The 24,057-nt window shown below is 37.2% G+C and overlaps 1 protein-coding gene across 2 annotated transcripts in view; it reads right to left on the reverse strand.

Moving 5' to 3' along the window:
• The window catches only part of hyd (E3 ubiquitin-protein ligase hyd), a 670,489-nt gene that overhangs the window by 163,234 nt on the left and 483,198 nt on the right, over window positions 1-24,057 (reverse strand). For both annotated transcript variants that reach the window (XM_090375987.1, XM_090375986.1), the window contains exons 35-36: window positions 16,200-16,426; window positions 4,109-4,999 (exon numbers count right to left, since the gene is read on the reverse strand). In XM_090375987.1, the coding sequence (XP_090232113.1) occupies window positions 4,109-4,999; window positions 16,200-16,426 (1,118 nt within the window). The remainder of the gene's footprint in view (window positions 1-4,108; window positions 5,000-16,199; window positions 16,427-24,057) is intronic.

Consider the following 24,057-nt stretch of genomic DNA (forward strand, 5'->3'; position numbering starts at 1 on the left):
CACCAGCATAGATTCCATCAGTGTTGATCCACTGGTGATATTCTGGCTTATGTTACCCATTTAAGCACAAATTCAATAGAAAAGTTTGGTGAAATGGAAGCAGTTGCTCTTCACATTTCAAAGGCTTTTGATCATGTTTGGCATAAAGGTCTTCTAAATAAGCTTCCATCTTATGGTTTGCCAACTGTTTTTTGTAATTGAGTATCCAATTTTCTCTCTGACCGTTCACTGCAGGTGATGGTAGATGGCTCTCTGTCTTCTACTTCTCCACTAATGCTGGTGTTGCCCAAGGTTCAGTTCTTTCATCCACTCTTTTCCTCTTGTATATTAATGACCTTCTTCCATTGACCAGAAATCCTTTCCATAGTTTGCTGATGATAGCATGTTGCATTCCACCTTCCACTTTGAGAAACCTTGCCCTACATAAACAGCTTGAAATTCTCAAATATCCACTACCATTTCCATAAATGCTGTTCAGATCGCAAGTTACTATCAGCTCCGACTTGACTGAGCATGCGTGACGCTCACTACATCTGCTAGTCTGTGTGATGCGAATTGTCTCAGAGCATGTGCGATACTCGTTATATCTGTTGGTCTAATAGCGGCAATGTACTACGTAATTGCAGTAATATTTCTCCCCCCCCCCTCTTATCTGTATTCTGGGAAAATAGCTATTTAACAAATTGACTGCTGCGTCGGCTGTATATGTCTGACATTACATTTTTCAGGCGCCGTGTCAGACATATATTGCTGACACCCACTGTTTCAGTGAGAGCTGCGTCAGCCGTATAGCACTGACGATTGTTGGAAATTTACATTATTTTTGAAAGTGTGGTCTCAGGTGTTACATGTGATTTAATTTGCATGGCACTATGAGAAAAAATAAGCAAGTAACTGGTCATTATTTAAAAATTCTTTATTATTACAAATTTTATAATTATAAAATTATAAAACTGTAATTATATTTATTTTGATTTATGGTGTTGTACAAAACACTCCAAACACATGAAAAGCTGTGAATACAGTCTGGACAATACGTCAAAACTCTTTTCCTCTTTCTGCTAGCAACTGATCTTCCTTCCAACTGTTTCAATTTACGTAACAAAAAACATACATCCTTGTAACTTTCTTGTTGTTTGTGTCGATTTTTGTCATTAGTATATGAGTGTTACCACATTTTGGCTATTCACATTTCTCTTTGTTCTATATTTAGCAAATCCGTAACTACCTCTTCTTCCCGAAAGCTTCTTATTTTTATTTGTTTTCGCGTAGCACTCTTGTATACCATGTACGAATTGACAATTGATATTTCGAGTATATATTCTATTGCTAAATTCTGGTACCATTTTACCCCCTTTCTTAGCATTGTGGCATATAAACCCATTTGATCCGACAGATTAATGCCTGCCTTTCCCTTATTATAAGCTAGAATAGGAAGTGGGTTTTTTTTTTTTTTTGCTTCTTTCCATCTTTGTTTACTGGTGGAGGGGCCATTAACCATTTCTGGGGCATGCTTTGTTTTTAGTAGTCTCGCATCTTGCCACTTTAGAACAATAATTCCATTTTTTTCTTCTTTGGCTATAATCTCCCTTTATTTAGCTTTGAGTACATGACTTCTTTGGCTATAATCTCCCTTTATTTAGCTTTGAGTACATGATTTCTTTGGGCATAAATTTTTTATTCGCTCGTAATGTACCAACAACATGAGTTTTTTTATGAAGAAACGATAACGCCAGATGTTATCTGGTATAAAAGTTATCTACGTACAAGGTGCAACCTTTATTTAGAAGTCCTTATGATAACTCTTCGCAGACCTTTGCAGCTAAACCTACGGATTTTATATAATTTTCAGATTTACCTGAATAGATCTTGCTCGACCAGGTATATCCTTCAGTGGAACATAACTTGAACAGCTTGATTCCATACCTGTGCACTTTATTTGGAATATACTGTTGGAATATCAGCCTGCCCCTCCAAGCAATAAGAGTTTTGTCAATGACGAAATCTTCACCGGGGAAAAATATATTTTGATATTTCAGCTGCAAAACATCTATCAGGTGTTGTATCTTACCGAGCCTGTCCCCTGGAATAGCGATTTCTTTGTCTGAAAAGTGAATGAGGCGCAACAATAATTCAAATCTGTTGCGAGACAATTTTTGTTACTAAATAATAACTAGGACATTGTCTAAATACCTCCCACAGTATGTGATACGGGGTCAAAAAGGTGTCAAATGTACATGCTCAATCATCGAGAGGTAGATATCTGACATTAAGCCGTTCAGGCTCAAACCCATTGGTAATCCAAAAATTTGTTTGTACACCTTGTCTTGAAAGATGATATAGTTGGCCTCAACTAACAGTTTAATTAAGTGAAAAATTTCCTTAATAGGTAGCTTCGTATAATGTATCAGTATCGAGTTATTTTTTAACATATTCCAAATAATATCTAATGTATATTCAACGTTTACATTTGTATATAACGAGGTAACATCTAGTGAGAATAAATTGTCATTGTCGCCAAGTCTACAATCTTTAAGATTATTAAATAATGTATTGTAATTCTTAATCCCAAATTGTATTACCTGTCTAAAGGGTTTTATAATGCTATATACATGTGTGGTTAAGGATGAAAATGCAGAGTTCTTGTAGGAAACGATAGGTCGAATAGGAAATCCAGTCTTGTGTAATTTTACTTTACCGAAAAGTGCAGGAATATTGTATGTTTTGGCCTTCAACTCCTTTAACTGAGCCATAGTAATGTTGACGTTTTTTCAATACGTGGTTAACGTTTTATTGTATTGATTGACCAAATTGGTAAACAGTGCCAGGTCTACTTCAAGATAAGTGGAGATATCTGAAAAACTGAATCTAACTTATTAATATAATCAGGTTTATCTAGTATTACGACTATATCTCCTTTATCTGCCCCCTGTATAATAATGTCTTTATTTTCCCGAAGTTCTCGTAAAGCTGAACTGTCATGTGAATTCAATTTAGGAAGTCGCGTTTCTTTTATGTTATTCACTACTTGGTTAACATGTTGAATAAATAAATCTTTTTGTGGAACATTACAAAGTCCAAATTCAATATCAATTACGCATTGTTTTTTAGGTAGTTTTTGGAGATTTCACTTTTATCCAAAGGGTTATCCAAACGAAAACTGCCTAAAACACAGTGTTGATTCATACTATGAAAACAGTCAGTACGTGGGCAAAACATAGGGGGAGGGAGGGGGAGAGAGAGAGAGAGAGAGAGAGAGAAGGCTAGTGAGCGACCATGAACCACCTGCAGAATTTCCCTTCCCTAGTGTGCCCAGCCAGAAGTAAGGTTGCAAGTCTGAATACATACACCACCACAAGAAATGCACACGTGTGCATTTCTTGTGTGGCCCATAATTAGCTGCAGTGCCTAATTCCTCCACTAGAGAGTAGATTAATGTGTCAATATCTATTACTGACCAAGAAATTTTAAACTTAGCATGTTAGTAGGAGAATGGGGGGGGGGGTGGCATTCCTTTCTGCAACTTACAGTTTGTAAGACAAAACTACTTTTTAACTTTCTGAAAATGGAAGATAGCTGCAAAACATAAATAGGAACTGTAGTTTGAAGGAAGATCACTTTTCAGACAAACATTTGCTTGGTGCCCAGGACTCCAGACTCTTGCAAATTATAGTTCTGTTTGTACTAAAAGCAGTTGCATATTCTAAATCTATCATGATAAAAGAAACTTACATCAGGTCAGATTATTTGAGGAGCAAATTTATACATTCCTAATCAAAAGCATCTGCTCTACTTTCAAAGGAGATACCAATAACCTTTAAAATATGGTAAATATCCTTTTGGCAGAATGAAAATTTCTTCTCAGGATAGCATATCTTAAAAATCAACCTGAAAGCAATGTTACTGCATTTGTTGCACAAGTTATATGCACGTCTATAAAATTATTGAAAAAAAAAAAAAAAAAAAATCTAACAATCCTTAACTGAACTTATATAATAAATTTTGCTGGCATCTATAATATTATTTTAAGAGACTGATAACCCAGTTTGATTTTAACCGAGTTACTGTACAATATTGATTTATTTAATAAAACAAACTTTATACATACACTTGCAGTTGGTGGTCGCATGCAACCTGCATGAACAATAACACTTGATTTCACAGGGGACAAAGCCTCTGGCATTTTCTTACTGGGAGCAGCTACAATTATTGGAGCACGTGATGTCTCCAAACAGGTTGCCATTGGAAAATTTGAATTTAGGATTTCAGGAGGCTTAGCATTGATTACTGGCTGCCTACTTGTTGTCATAGATATTGCAAATTCCTGAGGTGTTAGGCCTAAAGACCCTAAACAACTGTCATTTGAAGATGAAGTCAAGAAACCAGGAGACACACCATCTGATGTAACAGCAGATAAATCAAGTTGCGGAAGCTGAACTGAAGCATTAGCAGTGGCATCCCTTGATTCCTGTTCAGGTTCAGGTGGAGGAGGTGGTGGTGGAGGAGGAGGAGGTAGGGGTGGAGGTACAGTTGAAGGAAAGTGAACATAGGATGTTGATGACTGCATATGGGAAGGAGGCATGGAAGATGGCACTGCAGAGGGATATCCCGTAGTCTGTGAACTGTGCATATCTGCTGAGCGAACTGACAGTCCTAAACGAGTAGGAAGCACCTCAAAATTATTATAGCTATTGTAATTAGTAATAGGAGCCGTACTAGTAGGTATTGTCATTGACTGCCGTGGAATACCAAAGAGATCTTCACGACGTGATGTTGGCTGTAATAAATGGGGCTGATCAGCTAAAGGAAGAGATTCAGCTAATGGCAATGCAAATGGATCTAAAGGTTGGCAACCTAAAAAAAGTGTAGAATCTGAACGTTGGAAGAAAGGGTGTTTACGGCCTTTAGAAGAGAGGTGCTGATCATCATCAGCACTGTCAGTATCCATTGGAAGTGCAGGTCCTATTTCTTCTTCTTGTTCTTCATTTTCATTTTCATCCTTCAAAACAAAAAAAATTCCCAATTAGATTAGATGATAATTTCCTGGTAAATAAAAAATTCGGTAATTAGTTATCCATCCACATGATATAATGAAAACTATCATAATGGGGAGGGGGAGGGGGAGGGAATGTACCATTTTAACTGAATATTACTGTTCATTAAATACTTATGATAATAGAAAATATTTAAAAAATATATACTTAAATACTAGTAATACAATAATTTATTATAAATAATAGTTACTAAAGTAGCTTTGCATTAAAGGTAGTACTAGAAATTTACCACTGGTAAAACAAAATTTAGTTATGGTTATCAAAGGCAACTGCAGAAGTTGTTTGTTGTTTGGTTTTTAGGAGCATTAGCAACTAAGGCCATATTGCTCCGGGATATGCGGTGGTCATTCCCTGACCTTTCCGCATCCTCCGTATTTGGTGGTGACGGGCTCGAACCCCAGTCTAATCGAGAAGCGTGTGCTACGCACTGCTGCTCCTTCCCACCTGGCTACGGAGGCGCCCATGCAGAAGTTGTGAAAATCCAGAGAATTTTGAATGTTTTGGACATGCATAAACAGATGCTTCTCTGAAGCTGAACCTTCTTAGGTTATAATTTGGCGAAGAATGCAAATAAAACTGGCAAAGAATTTTATGTTCATGTTGATGCTAAAAGTAAACAGATGAACTATATTGACCCACTAGATATGAATAGCTTAACTACTAGTGATCCTCTTCAGGTTGCTGATAAACAGAACAAATACTGTTGTTCTATATTCACACAAGAAATATTTAGAGACGGTGAGGACAGAAATATATCATATTACAGAGGACAAAATGATTTTGTGATAAGTGACAGGAAAGTGGAAGAGAAATTGTTAATGCTAGACATAAGGCACCTGGGGCATATAGGATCTATCCAATTATATGAAGAGAGAGGCAGTAAAAGTGGCAAGCGTAACCTTAGGCCATAATTATGAGCATATATTCAAGGCCTCAGGAGAGGTCCCTATAGATTGGAGATGTGCAAATATCTGTCCTATTCACAAATGGAAAGCATGTAACACAGACCTTGATTTCTGTTCCAGGGAAAATAATGGAATCAACAGTTATAAAAGTATTGTGGGATCATCTTGGCAGGAATACAGTTATGCTAAGGAGGATTTTGTCTCACCAATCTGATTAATTTCTATGATGCAGTAACAAAGGAACTGGATGCAAAAAATAATATTGATATCGCATAGTTGGATTTCAGTAAAACTTCAGACACTGTTCCCCAAGAAAGACTGCTGTACAAATTGGAGCAGTGTGGCACTAGTAGCAAGTTATTTTTACAGATAAAGGAGTGGTTGGGTAGCAAAAGACAGAGGATAGTTATTAACAGGTTGTGCTCTTTTTGGACTAATATTATTAGTGAAGTCCTTTGGACTTAGTGCAGAGCCCTTACTGTTTTCAATATTTATTAATGATATTGATGAAGGTATATCAAGTTGAATGACTAAGATATAGATAATACAAAGGTTGGCAGAATTGTTAATATTAGGAATCAAAGCATACTACTGCAACAAGACAGAAGTAGAAGTACTACTACTGTCTTATTGCAGTATTATGCTTTGACTACTGTAACAAGACAGAAAAATTAGGTAGATGAACTGAAAATTGGCAACTGAGGTTTAACACTCATAAATGCAAGGTACTGCATATGGGTAGTAGTAATCCCACAACAATAATATACAAACTATATAGTACAACACTAAAGACACTGAGAACAGAAAAATACTTGAGATAATTGTGCAGTCTGACAAGAAGTTCTCTGAGTAGTGCAGACAGGCTGCTCAAACAGTTCACAGGGTTGTGTCAATAACATAAAAGATGATTCTCCTGTTGTATAAGGTAATAATTGGGATGCACCTTTAGTACTGTATACATGTCTGCATCTCAGATGTGTGTACAGTACTAAAAAAAATAAGTATAGATCAGCTGGAATGGATGCAAAGAAGGCCGCATTGAAGTGTTTAATGTTTTAAATGGATTGAGAAAAAGAAATGCCAATGGCATCTTTACACACTCTCAGACAACACATATAAGGGGACAAACTTAAATTGAAAACGGATGGCTGTAAGACAGATGTGCGAAAATTTTCTTTCATCCAGAAAGTAACAGATTCTTGGAACAAACCACCATCTGGTGTTGTGGAAGTTGATAGATTGAATAAATTTAAAAAAGAAGAATTGGGTAGTGTTTTTTTTGCTGATGTTGTTATAAGCTTGTTTCCTTGCATCATTTGCCACTACTAATACTGGATAAACAAACAATGTTCTCCTCTTGTTTTAGAGGCCTTCCACAAATTTCACAGCAGACATGCCTATGACTCAGCTAGACTTATTCATCTGGTTTAGTCTACCATGGTAATCAACTTCCAAGATGCAAATGGAAGAGTTAAAAACCAATGGTATAACAAATTTGCATATAACATTCTTCAACATATTTAGGAACAATGAATTGATACATGGATGTGACTTGATAAGAAAAGAAACTGCACAAATAAGCATAACATACCTAGAGTTATCAGTTTGCTTAGTCTGCTTGCTTTCACCAGCAGTTTGAGGTTCAGCTCTTTCTCTCGAGGGGTTCATTAAGAAGAAAAATGCATGGGATACTTACAAATTAACACATGACACAGAAGCCTATGATAGATACAAGTTGATATGCAACCAAGTTACAAAGGAGGTTAGGGAGGCGAAGGCAGATTACGAGAAATCCTTGGCAAGGGATGCAAAGAAAAACAGCAAAGAGTTCTTTACTTATGTAAACTCTAGAAGGAAGGGGATGAATCAGATTGGTCCACTTGAAAATTGATGGGTCAACTGTTGATGATCCTGCTCAGGTAGCTAACAAACTAAATGAATATTTTGCATCGACATTCACACACGAGGAGTTATTCAGCGAGGGGAATGCCAGAGGTGTATTCAACTCTAGCAGTAAGCTACAGAATCTTGAAATAACTGGGAGTAAAGTAGAGGAGAAACTGTTGAAGATAAACACAAGAAAGGCACCCGGGGTGGATGGGATCCATCCAGTTATATTAAAGGAGGCAGCAAAGGAAGTAAGCAAACCCTTAGCCATAATTATGAGAGCTTCCTTGGACTCAGGGGAGGTACCCATAGACTGGAAATGTGCAAATGTGACCCCAATTCACAAAGGAGGATCAAAGGCTGACACAAGTAATTATAGACCTGTGAGCTTAACTTCTGTTCCAGGAAAATTAATGGAGGCACTGGTTAAAGAAGCACTGCAGGATCATTTAGACAAGACTTCAGTTATAGCTCGGACACAGCATGGTTTTGTTAAGAGGAAGTCTTGCCTGACCAATTTGATTGGATACTATGATGCAGTCACAAAAGAACTGGATGCAGGGAATAGCTTTGATATTATATACTTGGATCTTAGAAAGGCTTTTGATACTGTTGCACATGGAAGACTGCTACACAAATTGGAGCAGTGTGACACTGGAGGCAAATTGCTGCTATGGATAAAGGGGTGGTTGAGGGGGAGAAGACAGAGAGTGGTAATCAATGGACACTGCTCGTCGTGGACTAATGTTATTAGTGGAGTCCCTCAGGGCTCAGTGTTGGGTCCATTATTGTTTTCTGTATTTATAAATGATATTGATGATGGTATATCAAGCTTAATGTCCAAGTTTGCAGACGATACAAAGGTTGGTAGGGTTGTCAAGGACACTACTGACACTATGCTGCTGCAACAGGATCTGGAAAGGTTGGGCAGATGGGCTGAGAGGTGGCAAATGAAGTTTAACATTGACAAATGTAAAGTACTACACACGGGAAACAGCAACCCCAGAGCAACGTATCAACTCTGTGGTACTACACTGACAGTGGTAGAGAATGAAAGGGACTTGGGGGTGGTTGTGCAGGCAGACATGAAGTTCTCTGAGCAGTGCAGACGGGCTGCAAGAGTAGCTCATGGAGTATTGTCAATGATATACAGGAATTTTTCCAGCAGGGATAAGGAGGTGATTATTCCCTTGTGTAAGGCAATGGTCAGGCCACACCTAGCATACTGTATACAGGTCTGGAGGCCTCATTTCAAGAAGGATGTAGAGCTGCTGGAACGAGTACAGAGAAGGGCAACAAGATTAGTGAATGGAACAAAGGGGTGCTCTTACGAAGAAAGGCTTAAGTTTTGCAAATTACAGTGTCTGGAGACTAGGCACCAGCGAGGTGATCTGATAGAGGTGTATAAAGTCTTGAATGGTTTGAGCATGCTCAATGCTGATGGGATTCTTCCTCTCGCTCAGAATAATCACCTGAGAGGGCATAAATTCAAATTGAGGAAAGACAGATGTAGGATAGACGTGCGGAAATTTGCCATTAGCCAGCGGGTAATTGGTTGGTGGAACAGACTTCCATCCCTTGTCGTGGAAGTTGATAGCCTAAATAAGTTTAAGGCTCAGCTGGACAGGTATTTTGAACGAACAGAGGGGTGAAGTGGGAGTGGTTTTTTTTTTTTTTTTTTTTTTTGGCTGATGCTGCATAAGCTTGCTTTCTTGCATCAAATGCCTCTACTAATGCTAATGCTATTTCGAGGCAAACAGTTCAAGGTTGCAAAAATATATTACCATGATTATACAGTCGATTCCGGTTAATTGGGACACACCGGGACTAGTGCATTTTGGCCCGATTAAGCGGCTGCCCCAATTATCCGAAGTTCCACATAAAAAAAAAGTTAAAAATACAATGGACCCCCACTTTACAATTGGTTCACTGTATAATCAAATCACGTTACGATAAAGTACCATTCACTATACGATGTGTAGTAAGCGCCGGTTATTGTGATCCCATTTGTATTTTGGTATTGGTGTTTTTGGGCACAAGGGCAACTAGGGCCAAAATGTGCCTGTTCCTATGACATGTTTTTATATAAAATTTCATTCCAGTTTGTCATCATAGAAAATCGTATTTTTGTATCTGCTTAAGAAAGGTAAACAGTTCATTTAAATTCGCATTGTTTCCAATAATATGGGCAAGTGATAGAGGCTCTTTCAGTCGTTTCAGAGAAAGGAAACTATTTTTTCGGAAATAGGAATAGTGCTTACAATCTAAGAGTATATGCTTGACAGTAAGTGGTAAAGTACAATGCGTGCATTGAGGTGGAACATCCTGTTTGAGTAGATATATATGGGTTGGATATGTATGCCCTATGCGTAATCTTGCTAGCACAACCTCTTCGTGTCTGTTTTGCTTGAAGCTAGATTTCCATGGTGTTGGTTCCTCTTTGATTTCGAGCAATTTGTTGTTCGTTTGTGACCTCCAGATTTCAGACCACTGAATTGTATAGATTTTCTTAATGTGCTTCAAATAATCTATGTATGGTACTTGGTAATGTGATGGTATTGTACTGATTGGTTGTTTGGCTGCCTGATCTGCTCTCTCATTACCTGTGATACCAGAGTGCCCTGGGATCCAGCAAAATAACACTGCATGATTCTTACTTCGTAGGTGGTTTAAGCAGGAAAAAATTTGTTTTATGATGGGATGCGATATTGACAGTTTATTGTTTAATGCAGACACTGCACTCATGGAATCTGTGTATATTATACTGCTAGTATTGTGGGAAGTGTTTATATTTTCTAGGGCTAATTTTATTGTGTATAATTCTGCAGTGTAACTGCTACACTCAACTGGTAGTGATATAGCAAGTGTAAAAGAGGAAAAGACAGCTGCAGCACCAACAGAAGAGTCTGTTTTTGAACCATCTGTATATATTATACAGCGCTGAGCATTGTTGAGGGCATGGCCTTTATGTAGCTGTTTAATACTTTCATCTGGCAGGGATTTCTTTCCCCATTGCTGAAAATAGGTATCATAGTGAGGGAAAGTTACAGACCATGGTGGATCAGGTACATCATTCTCTTGAAGCATATTGTCAAAGTTTATGTACCAGGCATGTATCAATTCTTTTAATCGAATACCAGTAGGTCTATTTTCTGTAACTTTGCTGTTGTAGAACGTGATCCAATCAGGGTTGAGAAGCAATGGTCGAACAGGATGGGCTGGAAGGCTTTGAATTTTGGCTGCATAATTAAGGAGCAGCATTTTCCTTCTAAGGTGAAGTGGAGGTTCATACGCCTCTACATACAGACTCTGGACAGGGGATGTTCTAAAGGCTCCTAGCGAAGTACGAAGGGCACTATGCTGAATGGTGTACAGTTTGGTTAGTGCACTTTTCCTAGCAGAGTCATAGGCAACGGCTCCATAATCTAATCGAGACCTGATAACAGCACGATACAGATGTAGGAGAGAGTATCTATTGGCACCCCATTTCCTGGCAGAAATGGACCGAAGAATATTTAGTTTCTTTAAACAAACAGTTCGGAGATATGTTATGTGAGAAACAAAAATTAAGTTTGGTGTTCAACATTAAACCTAGGAAACGAAGATTACTGGTGAGTGGTATCAGGTGGTTCTTTAGCCGAAGTTCCGGATGCAGCTTGCCTTTTTTCAGAAGTGAATTGCAACTGTTTTTTGTTCTGACATACGATATCCATTCTGCTGTGTCCATATTTCTAGCTTATTTATGGAGAGTTGCAGCTGTCTTTCAATAGTATGAATATTTTTGAACTGTAAGAATAGTGAGATCATCAGTGTACATGTATAATTCGACAGTATTGGGAATGTTGTGGGTTATAGTGTTCAGCCTAAGTGAAAAAAGAGTCGTGCTAAGTATTGACCCTTGTGGGACACCTTCTTCTTGGGTATAGATACGAGAAAGTACTGTTTGATAATGAACCTGAAAAGTTCTGTTTTGGAGAAAGTTTTGAATAAATTTCGGTAAATGTCCCTCGCAATCATAGGGAATAAAGTTCTCGCAATATGGCATACCTCCAGGTTGTGTCAAAAGCCTTTTCAATATCCAAACTTACCATTACAAGGTGTTCATTTTTCGCATAAGCATTACAGATGTTAGTCTCTGCTTTCACCATGAGATCTAAAGTGGTTCTGTTTTGTCGGAATCCAAGTTGAGTGTTGTTTAGCAGCTTTTGAGTTTCAAGAACCCAGGTAAGTCATCTGTGTATCATCTTTTCTAGAGTTTTATCTAGACAACTGGTGAGGGAGATTGGTCGGTAATTTTGCGTGAGTGATTGATCCTTTCCTGGTTTGGGAAAGGCTAGAATAACGGAGTGATGCCAGGTAGAGGGATATGTACCTTCAAGAAAGATCCGATTAAAGAATGTTATTAGCAAATTCAAAGCTATCTTGTTTAGATGTTTCAGCATTACATAATAGATTCCATCAGCTCCAGCAGCGTTATCTGATGATCTGTTTAATGCTGTTTGGAGTTCAAAAAGACGAAAAGGTTGATCGTAGGCTAGAGATTGGGTAGTCTGGAAATTTATCTTATATTTTTCTGCTATGACTTTAATTTGTAGAAAGGAAGTATCATAAGCTGTAGTGGCGGAAGTTTCAGAGAAAGTCTCTGCAAGCACGTTAGCTATTTCTTGTGGTGAAGATATTTCTTGTCCGTTCTTGGTTAAAATTGGAACAGAAACCGGTAAAAATTTGCCATTTAGTTGTCGAATTTTTTTCCAAATAATTTTACTGCTAGTATCTTTTGTGATAGAAGAGGCAAACTGTATCCATGATTCTTTTTTGGCTTGTCTTCTAATTTGTCATGCTTTTGCCTTAAGTCTTTTAAACTGAATTAGGTTGTCGGTGGTTGAAAACTTACGGAACAGATTCCAGGCTTTATTTTTTTCTTTTTTCGCTATGGTACAAGCGTCATTCCACCAGTGTTTAATGTTTCTGTGTTTAAAAGCAGAAGACATTGGTATTGCTTTGGAAGTTGCTGCTAGTATTTGTTTGGTAATGTGCTCGGTGACATCATCAATGGACCCTAGTTGTATCAATTGGCTATCAAAGGAGATGGAGTCAGAAAACTTTTCCCAATCTGCTTTAGAAAATTTCCATAACACCCAATGATCAGGGCAAGGTGTCTGCATTGTTTGAATTCTGCACATTATTGGGAAATGATCACAGATCATTTAAAACCGTCCATCTATAATAGGAAGTAACTCAGGGGAATAAATAGATAAGTCAACTGCTGACACAGATCCCGTGGAGAGATGAGTGTAGGTGTTATGACCAGTGTTCAGCAAAGTTAAGTTCAGTTGGTCTATGAGCTTTTCTAGCAAGTGCCCTCTATTATCCATGTAAGCAGATCCACATAGCGGATGATGTGCATTTAAGTCACCAAGAAGACAAAAAGGAGATGGTATTTGTTTTATAAGATCTTCTAATTCTTTCAACGTGTAAATATTGTTAGGTGGAAGGTACAATGAGACGAGAGTTATTGTTTTTCCCATTGCTACACGAACTGCAATGGCTTCTAAGTGGGTCTGAAGAGGAACATTTCTTGCTGGAAATTTACAATTCACTAGAATTGCAACTCCACCATGTGCATGGCTTGAAGAAGTTCTATCTTTTCTATAGGCGGTAAAATGTTTAATTGAATAAGTTACCTGTGGATTTAAGTAAGTCTCTTGCAAGCAAGCAAATGGCTACCGGATTATATTGCGAGATCAAATCGTATATATCATCGGTATTACTGTGTAAACCTCTGCAATTCCATTGTACAATGTGCTTAATTATTTGGTTTTAGAGAGGGAAGATGATTCTGTCTGTTTCTTGTAAGAGGGAGCAGTTTGCTCTTGACAATCATGTTTTATCTTATCCTTTCTTGGAAAATAAGGGCGTCCATATTCTGTGCTCCCTTCTACATCATCGGTATCAGTAGATGAACATCCAGTCTCCATGTCATCTTCTGCATGAAGATCAAGGACTGTTTCTTCTTGTGCATTTACAGCTTCGCTGTCCATGCTGCTTGAATTTGGTTGTTGCAATTCAGTGGGGCGTTGCCTTTGTGGTTTCCTTTGTACTTTATCGATTGACGTAATTTTAGATGGAACTGAGAGTGGGATATTGTTTATTTCATCAATTTAAACAGGTTTGTTAGCGGGCTGATTTGTCAAAAGTACAGATCGTGCCCATTCTGCAATGGATGTGTTAGGTGGGATTGACACTTCTGTTTGGGTAGCAACAGCTTGACAGTTTTGGGTAGCAGTAGCATAGCTGTGTTTTGGCATAGTTACCTTGACTTGTCTTCTTGCTTCTTGATATGATACTTTGTTTTCGTTCTTAAACTTCTGTATCTTTTTTTTCCATTTTCCACAGATCACATGATTTTGAATAAGCTGGGTGATCATTCTTACAATTTGGGCACTCTGGAGATTTCGCAGTACAATCTGTTTGAGAATGATTTTTCGAACCACAATTAGGACATGTAATTTCACCTCTGCATGTTGTTTGAGAATGACCGAATTTTTGGCATTTGAAACACCTTAAGGGATTTGGAATGTATGCCCAGACTCGGCAGTGGAGATAGCCTGCTTTCACTGAGTTTGGTAAATTTGGTGTCCTGAATGTCAATATGATATTTCGTGTTGGAACTAGTTTATCGTCCTTCTGGATCACAATTCGCCTTGCTTGTGTTACTTTTTGTTCTTGTAATTCCATAACTATCTCCTCTTCGGTGATGTTTAGTAAATCCCACTCACTTATTACTGCTTTAGAGGAGTTCAGTGTATTATGCGGCGTGACTTTGATTGGGATTCCGTTTATAGTTGACAGTTTCAATAACAGTTCAGATTGGGATTCCGCTTATAGTTGACAGTTTCAATAACAGTTCAGAGTGTCTTGCTTGCGTGGTTTCAATTAATAGATCTCCTGACTGGAGTCGTTTTACCATTTTTGGTGTTCCTGCTGAATTTTCAAGACATCTTTGAATGCCAAAGGGAGACAATTTTCTTACTGGTTGATTCGATAATGAATGCATTATCAGAAAAGCTGTTGGTTCTGGTTTGCTAGAATCTGTTCTCATTCTTTTCGAGAGACTATGATCATGTTCCCTTCTACGGGTGTCAATATGTTGAGAGCCTGTTGGCTCTAGTGGTGGATATTCGTCGCAATCCATTGTTGCTCCTTTTAGCCCCAGGAGAGGAGCTTCCTTCTCCCAGGTTACCGACCCTGCCATGTGAAGGCAGGAGCGGTGCCAACCGGTGACCAAGTGATCAGAAGAATAGGAGAGCAGTATGTTGCTAGCATTGAAGCAGTGAGGTTGCTCAGCAAGTGAAGCAGTAACGTTGCGAGCGGTGGAGGGTTTATGAAAGTACTAGTACTTGCCCTAGGAAAAATGCTGGAAAAACACACTAGAAAGATTGCTTGGCAATTCGGGGCCGATCACATTTGCGAATTGAATTTTAATTCTATTAAACAGCAATTCTAATTAGCGAAAATAGGAGGAATATTATCCATAACTATAAAAGTAAAGATATATTAAGCACAAATTTACCCTTTGTTACCTTACCAATTAAAAAATTAAATATACGTGATAATCCGAATAATTAATATGTACTGTAATATGTACATACTAACTAGTTGACATTTCTGTTCACTGACATTTGTGGGTGGGGGTTAAAATTTAAAACAGCAAAATAATAAGCAATCAATGACAAAGAACACGGCACACACAAATTGCAAGTAACATGATACGCACAAGTGAGAACGGAGTAACAATTTCACAAAGCTTTAAAAATAGGAATGAAGAGAAGATTCTGAAAATTAATTTTTTTTATATGATTGAAGATTCCATGGAAGTGTCAACACATTTCAGCACAATAACCCACAGAATTCCAGCTGTCGGTATTATCACAAATTCAATAAGATTGAGTTTACTATTCGTTTATGATAGATTGCACTAACAGAAAAGCCCAATAAACAGGTGACTGATAATTGTTTTTATTGTTTTATGGTTGTGACCTCCACAAATCCGACCAAACCACGTGGTACGGTCGGAGAAAAATCGTAGGGTAATCTCCAGTGCTGAGGTCTCCTGCCCCGGTTAAATGGCATGCTGTCCCAATTAAGTGAAGTAAACCCTGGCTATTTTCTCAACTGAGTTCTGTTTTTTAAGATTTGCCCCAAATAAATTGCTGCCTGGATTAATCGGTGGCCCAAATAACCAAAATCCACTGTATTATCAATTTAGAACACATTTGTATATTAGCAATGTTAGAGAAAGGAAAAGAAAGAGAGAGAAAGAAATATTACTGTGAATAAATATAATCATTACCTGATCATTCCAAGGATCCAACGATAAACCTTCTCTCAGAACATCAGTTTCTGTGCCATCCATTCCAGACCGCATATAATAAATAAGGGCATCAAATACATATGCAATATGCTTCAGTGAAGACACATCTATTACTGGCAGCGAATCAAAGTGTTCATTATTGTGAGCTCTCATCAGGGATAAAGCATAAGACAAAAAATCTCTTCTAGCTGATATTCCGTCAGAACCTAGATTTATAAAAAAAATTTTTTTATCCTAAATGATTTATGAACATTATCTAAAGATTAATTTAAAAAATGTAAAAACAAAGCAAAGCAAAAAAAAAGCAAAGAATTTAAAGGAACATTAATTCCAAATAAAGAGCAAATATTCCAATCAATATTTGCAAAATACTTAAAAACTTCAAAAAACAAAAGGATTCATACTCGTCAGAATTACAGCGATAACATATTCTGTAATTAGACTCCGAGAGAGAGGGAGGAAAAAACTGTGGTTAGAAGAGTGGTTATGATGGCTTGGGTTTGAAATGTGTTGGGACTGGAGCAATTCTTATGACATTTTTTCATACTGTGGTTGAGTTAGTCAGTCTTGAAGTAATGTTCAGTGGTCTTTTATCTGTCAGAATTTGGGTTTTTCATCTAGCAAATTGGCAAACCAACCACTGAAATATATGCAATTTACAGATGCCTTGTGGTTGTCTTAGAGAAAGAGAAAGCAGAAATATCAATCACAACTAGCTGTCAGATGTTTATCACATGTTTATAAGAATTCAAAAAGTTTTATTTTAAATCTGGAGCAAAATTTAGCTTTAATACATATGGTATTCAAGAAATAATTGTCATATGGTTTGTTGTATGAATGGCAAATTAGTTTTTGAATTGGTAAATCACGCTTTTAAGGGAAGATGTAATTTCTCTTTCGTTCATTAAAAACAGAAAATATTCAACATTCTTTCCTTCATGTACAATAGGAATGTACACAAACCTACCACTACGTGTTTGGGTCTATTCTAATAATTATTTCCTCATTCCAATAAACAAATTAAATACTTCATGTAGTAAAGTGTCTTTATCAAATAGTAGTAGTAGGTATGTATGGTACAGATTGGAATCTCCTGTAGCACAGTTTGGTCTTCATTGGCAGAGTTATAAACTTATTCTAAACCAGAAATCCAGGCCTGAAGAGAGATTTCAACAGAGAAATCCAAAATAGCCAATTTATTTGGTTGTTGGGACAATTTGGGTCTATTATAATAATTGTCCTTTTATTTCAATAAACTTATTAAATACTTCACATGGTAAAATGGCTTTACCAAACCTAGAAATGAGGACTTTTTTTTTTTTTTTTAGTTAAAATATTTTAAGAGCAAATATTTTCCACTGCAGGATCGAGCCCATGACCCCAAGATGCTAACTTGCAATCCCATGTGGAACTTTTTCCTATAAACTTTCTAGGAAAAATGGACTTTTTTTTTACTATGAACACTGATAAAAATTACTTATTCATCCTGGAAGCCATACTGGTTGAATTAACTATGACATACTGTTGACACTATTGACCTATCTAGTTTACTCTTTTCCTCAAGAACACTATCTTGACGATAGTATCTACCCTCAAGGAAAAAATCTATCTGGCTTACTCTTTTCCTCTTTTTATTTACCTAAGTATAAAATTCCCTTCCTCATACATGTCTCTCTCTCTCTTGGCTAGTGATTTCTTATGCACAAATTTCACATACCCACACCAGGCAACTTTTGACATTCAAAAAGCATGAGATAAAGCAATAAGGAGAAGAAAAACATGAGGCAAAAAAACATATATTTGCAAGGAGAGCATATTTTTCAGAAAAAAGCAGGTTTCTGTAAAATCCACATTGCATTATAATTAAACTTCACTGAAAACATATAATTTTATATTTTACATTATATAGAAACACAAGATTTTATCAGTAGAATATGTTTTCAAATATTAGCTTAACTATAATTTTTCCGTCTGTGGATTATTATTTGGACTTTCTGTTAAATATCAACTGAGTTCAACTGCTTCAAAAAAGAGCTATTAAAGACTTTGCAGTCAGGAGCATTTCTAAGGTTTCAGCAGAAAGAGATGATCTGAATTTAGTTATTATTATTATTTTTCTCACCTGGCTGAATATTCTCTGAAATTCAGTACCGATAAGAGGAATTATTGAAATGTCAAACTCGAATTTGCTGTGTGTCAAGTTTCTATACACACTTGTCAGTTCCACAACCAAGGACCATTGTACATCAGTTGTGCAGTGGTATCCATCCACAGATCTCATGGATACCGCTGCACAGCCCTGGAAAGACCTGACAATGCATAACATCTATTTCTTATCTTTAATAACACCAAGAAATACTGGAAATGTGTCCAAAAAACATTTCAAATTTGAAAATGATGCAATGCCAACCGATGAAATTTGTGCTGCATTTATAAGAACATCATTTTCTTTCAATGGGAAAGTGCGCACTATGTAGTCATACGCAGCAATAAAGTAATTCCTTATAGAACAAAAAACAATCATCTCCTCTTGTTTTACACTCTCCATGACCTCAGCAGTAGAAATGCCTACGACTAAACCAGACTCATCTTTCTGGTTTAGTCTGCTCTGGTAAACAACTTCCAGAATGGAAGTGGAAACTCTGAAAAATGTTGGTAAGATAAATATGCCCATAACAATCAACATATTTAGAAGTAACGATCTCTCATTACATGATGTGAGGTAAATTGGATTGAAGAGCCATGTTTGGATTTTCACACTATGGCATAACATTTAAAAGAAACAAGCAAATTTCTTTATACAGGACAGAAGATAAACATGAACAGATTTTCAAAAGAGAGAATAATATGCCTAGAATTATCAGCTCACTTAGTGTTGTTTAGGATTGTTTTAAGCCGATATCTGCAATTTAGAAGTTCTTTCACAAGGGGGGTTCATTAAATTTACCTTCTTTCAAACTTTTTGAATCATGAACTGCATTTGGATAATATTCAGTAGCACACACACACATACACACTAGCACTCAATTTAGTAGCTCTGAAAAGTGCTCATATGGCTTTTCTAACCTTTTCTTTAAATTGAATTCTCAAAGGTTGCCACTGTTCTACCAGGCTAGTCACACATTTTTAAGCAAAGACATCCGACATGTACATATTTGCTTCAAAATATTTTTTACTTCAGTAGCACGGATCAGTTGAAATCTATCTTTCTTTTTAGTACTTCTTTCTAGATAGATAGTGGTAAATTTCTAACAAATATTCATCCACTTTCAGAGGAAGACCCTTTTCAGCATCAAAATTAATAAGATGACAAGGATAGCCTATTAGTACCAAGTGCTTAATCTCCTCTTTCAATATCATTGCCACTCCAGTTTTTGAACCAACCATAACAAGTGCATTATGATCACTAAGTGTCAGACATTTTTCGCCCCTTCCAGAAATCCCATGCTTTCATACTGTTCAGAAAATATGCCCAATGCTGTACCCTGTAGAGTCATTTACCAATGATGGCAATAATAGAGCTTACTTTTGATCTGACAAGGGCTCATTTTTCAGAACATCCCTACCACTTAATTTCATATCTGTGGGATTACTCTATGAATCCCACCATGTGGGAATAATCCATAAAACAGAAAAACAATAGCAACCACATTTTTTTTCGATTTCAATATTGGAAAACATTTCTGAATGCAGCTGGATGATTAGCACAACTCAGGGGAAGACTAGGTTCTCATGCTAGCGTGGGAAACCGACTGCTACAAAGCTGAGAATTTGTGTTTGTTTCTAGTTCAAGTTATTTAAAAATCACATTCAGATGATCTAACGATTATTAATTTTTTATAATAGTTTTAAACTACGTCTTTTTTAAATATTCATTTTTATATTTTTATATTTATGACAAAAAGTAAAAAATTATGATGTCATATGTGCTAAATGTTCACTACGCATGACATCAATATCACTATGAAATGCTACATCTATTTTACATTTCTTTCTATGCACTTCAAACTGCCCTTATTCTTATTTGTTTGCAAATATTTGATTACATTGTTCCCCACTGTTTGAAATCAAAAAATCACAGCTACAGACCAGAAGACAGGGCAAATGTGTTACCTTTTTCAAATTTTACAATATATGGAAAAATCTTGCATATATGTCTTCTGAAATTTTGCATCATATTTCTTTGGCATCTTACTGAAAGATGTTAATTACCTCAACACCACACAAGTACAATAAAATCACTGCACATTACAGAAAATGATTAGAAAACATTAGAAACAAAAGTGAAACTTGAGATTATAGCATTGTTTTAATCCCAAGTTTCACTTTTTCAATGTAGACTAGCATATCCTCAATGGCTAATTTAATGAAAATAAGCAGATTTTGATTAAATTTTTAAAACATTTACAATTTTAAAGTGGTTTCACTATTTTTTTTTTTTTTTGGTGAAAAAGAAAAAGATTGAGAAAAATAGTTTTAGCAAAAATATGGAGAAATTCTGTAATCAATTACTAACAATGAGATGGATTCTCGGTTATAAATGTGGAGAACATGCATATATATAATATCTAAACACTGTCTGTGATTTTTGTTAGAAAAAGTACTCAGTAGTATGTCACAACTCTGTTATGCATGGAAGACTACTATACAAATTGGAGCAGAATGGTATTAAAGGTAAGTTGTTACAATGGATAAAAGGATGGTTCAGTGGGAGAAGACAGAGGGTGGCAATCAATGGGCACTGCTCTTCATGGAGTCCCACATGGTTCGGTGTTGGGTCCACTGTTGTATTGTATTAGCATTAGCAGAAGCATACAATGCAAGAAAGCAAGCTTATGCAGATTCAGCCATAAAAAAAAAAAAAAAAAAAAAAAAAAAAAATCAATCCCATTTCACCCCCTCTGTTTGTTTCAAATACTGTCCAGCTCAGCCTTAAATTTATTTCAGCAATCAACTTCCACAACAAAAGATGGAAGTCTGTTCCACCAATCAACTACCCGCTGGCGGCACACTTCCACAGATCTATCCTACAACTGTCTTTCCTCAATTTGATTTATGCCCTCAGGTGATTATTCTCAGCAAAAGGAAGAATTCCATCAGCATTGACCATGTAAAACCATTCAAGGCTTTCTACACCTCAATCAGATCACTTCACAGGTGCCTAGTCTCCAGACACTGTAATCTGCAAAGCTTAAGCCTTTCTTCATAAGAGCAACCCTTCGTTCCAACAGCTCTACATCCTTCTTAAAATGAGGCCTCCAGACCTGTATACAGTACTTGAGGTGTGGCCTGACCATTGCCTTATACAAGGGCATAATCACCTCCATATCCCTGCTAGAAAAATTCCTGTATATCATAGACAAGACACCATGAGCTACTCTTGCAGACCATCTGCACTGCTAAGAAAACTTCATATTTACCTGCACAATTACCCTCAGGTCCTTTTCATTCTCTACCACTGTCAGTGTGTTATCACTGAGTTGATACATTACTCTGGGATTACTGCTTTCCACATGTAGTACTTTACATTTGTCAATGTTAAACTTAATTTGCCACCTCTTAGCCCATCTGCTCAACTTTTCTAGATCCTGTTGCAGCAGTGTACTGTCATTAGTGTCCTTAACAACCCTGCCAACCTTCGTATCATCTGCAAACTTGGACATTAAGCCTGATATACCATCATCAATATCATTTATAAATACAGAAAACAATAATGGACCCAACACTGCACCCTGAGGGACTCCACTAATAACATTAGTCCACGAAGAGCAGTGTCCATTGATTACAAGTCTCTGTCTTCTCCCACTCAATCATCCCTTTATCCATAGCAGCAATTTGCCTCCAATGCCACACTGCTCCAATTTGTGCAGCAGTCTTCCATGTGCAACAGTATCAAAAGCCTTTCTAAGATCAAAATATATATACAGGATGTTTCAGTTAAACGTTTCAGAACTTCTAAGAGGGGTAGGGTACATCCTGACAACTCGAAATCATATAGCAATGTGGGGTCGGAAATGCTTTCCTGAAGTGGTGTTGTACACAGAAGAACCATAAAGAAAAGAGACCGTAAGTGAGAAATCGTTTTAATAATACATGAAAAGAAGCAAAAGGTACATGGATTACCGTAGGTACATGGATTATCAAGTAGATAGGTCTAACCGGACCTATCTACTTGATCTTTCTGCAGCAAGTATTGCCACAACTCTTGAGAGATGAACAGATTTCTGCATCGACGCAACAGACAATGTGGTTCCAACACACGATGGAGCCCCTGCCCATTATAGTGGAGATGTTCGTAACTACCTGGATGTCACATTTTGTCAACAGTGGATCGGACGTGGTGGTCCCGTGCGTTGGCCTGCTCGGTCACCCGACCTATCATGTCTTGATTTTTATTTCTGGGGTCATATGAAATCGCTAGTTTATGACACCCCTGTTGACAATGCTGAGGAGCTGGTTGCAAGAATCGCAGTAGCTGCCGAAGAAATTCGAAATTCGCCTGGAGTATTCCAGAATGTTCGGATGTCCATGCGTCGGAGATGTGAGGCGTGCATTGTAGCCCGTGGAAGAAACTTCGAACACTTACTTTAATCCATGTACCTTTTGCTTCTTTTCATGTATTATTAAAACGATTTCTCACTTACGGTCTCTTTTCTTTATGGTGCTTCTGTGTACAACACCGCTTCAGGAAAGCATTTCCGACCCCACATTGCTATATGATTTCGAGTTGTCAGGATGTACCCTACCCCTCTTAGAAGTTCTGAAACGTTTAACTGAAACACTCTGTATATACTGATATATGATATCAGTATATTTATCGATGATATTGATGAAGGTATATCAGGCTTAGTGTCGAAGTTTGCAGATGATACAAAGGTTGGCAGGGTTGTTAATAAAAGTAATGGCAGTGTGCTACTGCAATGGGCTCCAGAAAATTTATGCAGATGGGCTAAGAAGTGGCAACTGAAGTTTAACCTTGACAAATGCAAAGTACTGCACATGGGTAGAAGTAACCTCAGAGAAACATATCAACTGTGTGGTTCTACACTTAGGGTGGTAGAAAATGAAAAATACCTGGGAGTAATTGTGCAGTCAGATATGAAGTTTTCTGAACAATGCAGACAGCCTGCAAGAGCAGGTCATGGGGTTTTGTCAATGATATACAGGAATTTTGCTAGCAGGGAAAAGGAGGAGATTGTCCCTCCATATAAGGCAATGGTCAGGCCATGCCTTTATACTGTGTACAGGTCTGGAGGCCTCATTTTAGGAAAGATGTACATTTGCTTGAGCGTGTACAGAGAAGGGCAACAAGTTTGGTGAGGGGAATAAAGGGATCCTCTTACCAAGAGAGACTTAACTTCTGCAAATTGCAGTGGCTGGAGACTAGGCACCTGTGCGGTGATCTGATTGAGGTGTATAAGGCCTTGAATGGGTGGAGCACGCTGAATTTTCATGGGATTCTTCCACTTGTTCAGATTATGAAACTAAGGGGGGCATAAATTCAAATTGAGGAAAGACAGCTATAGAATAGATGTGCGGAAATTTGCCTTTAGCCAGCAGATGGTTAATTGCTGGATCAAACTTCCATCTGTTGTTATGGAAAGTTGATAGGTTAAATAAATTTAAGGAGGAACTGGACAAACATTTAGAGGGAATGGTTGTGTGAATTTTTTTTTTTTTTTTTTGCACATACACTTTCTTTCTTGCATCACATGCCACTATTACTATTACATTTACAGCAATCTTTACTTGAAGTGTTTTCTTCATATAGCAAAAAAGCATTATTGCAGTTCTACAATGTTACAATAACCAAAATGATTGGCCATTTTGAGAATGT

This window comes from Mastigoproctus giganteus, chromosome 6 (genome assembly GCF_048544385.1).
Source record: "Mastigoproctus giganteus isolate SK-2022 chromosome 6, ASM4854438v1, whole genome shotgun sequence".
NCBI lineage: Eukaryota > Metazoa > Arthropoda > Arachnida > Uropygi > Thelyphonidae > Mastigoproctus > Mastigoproctus giganteus.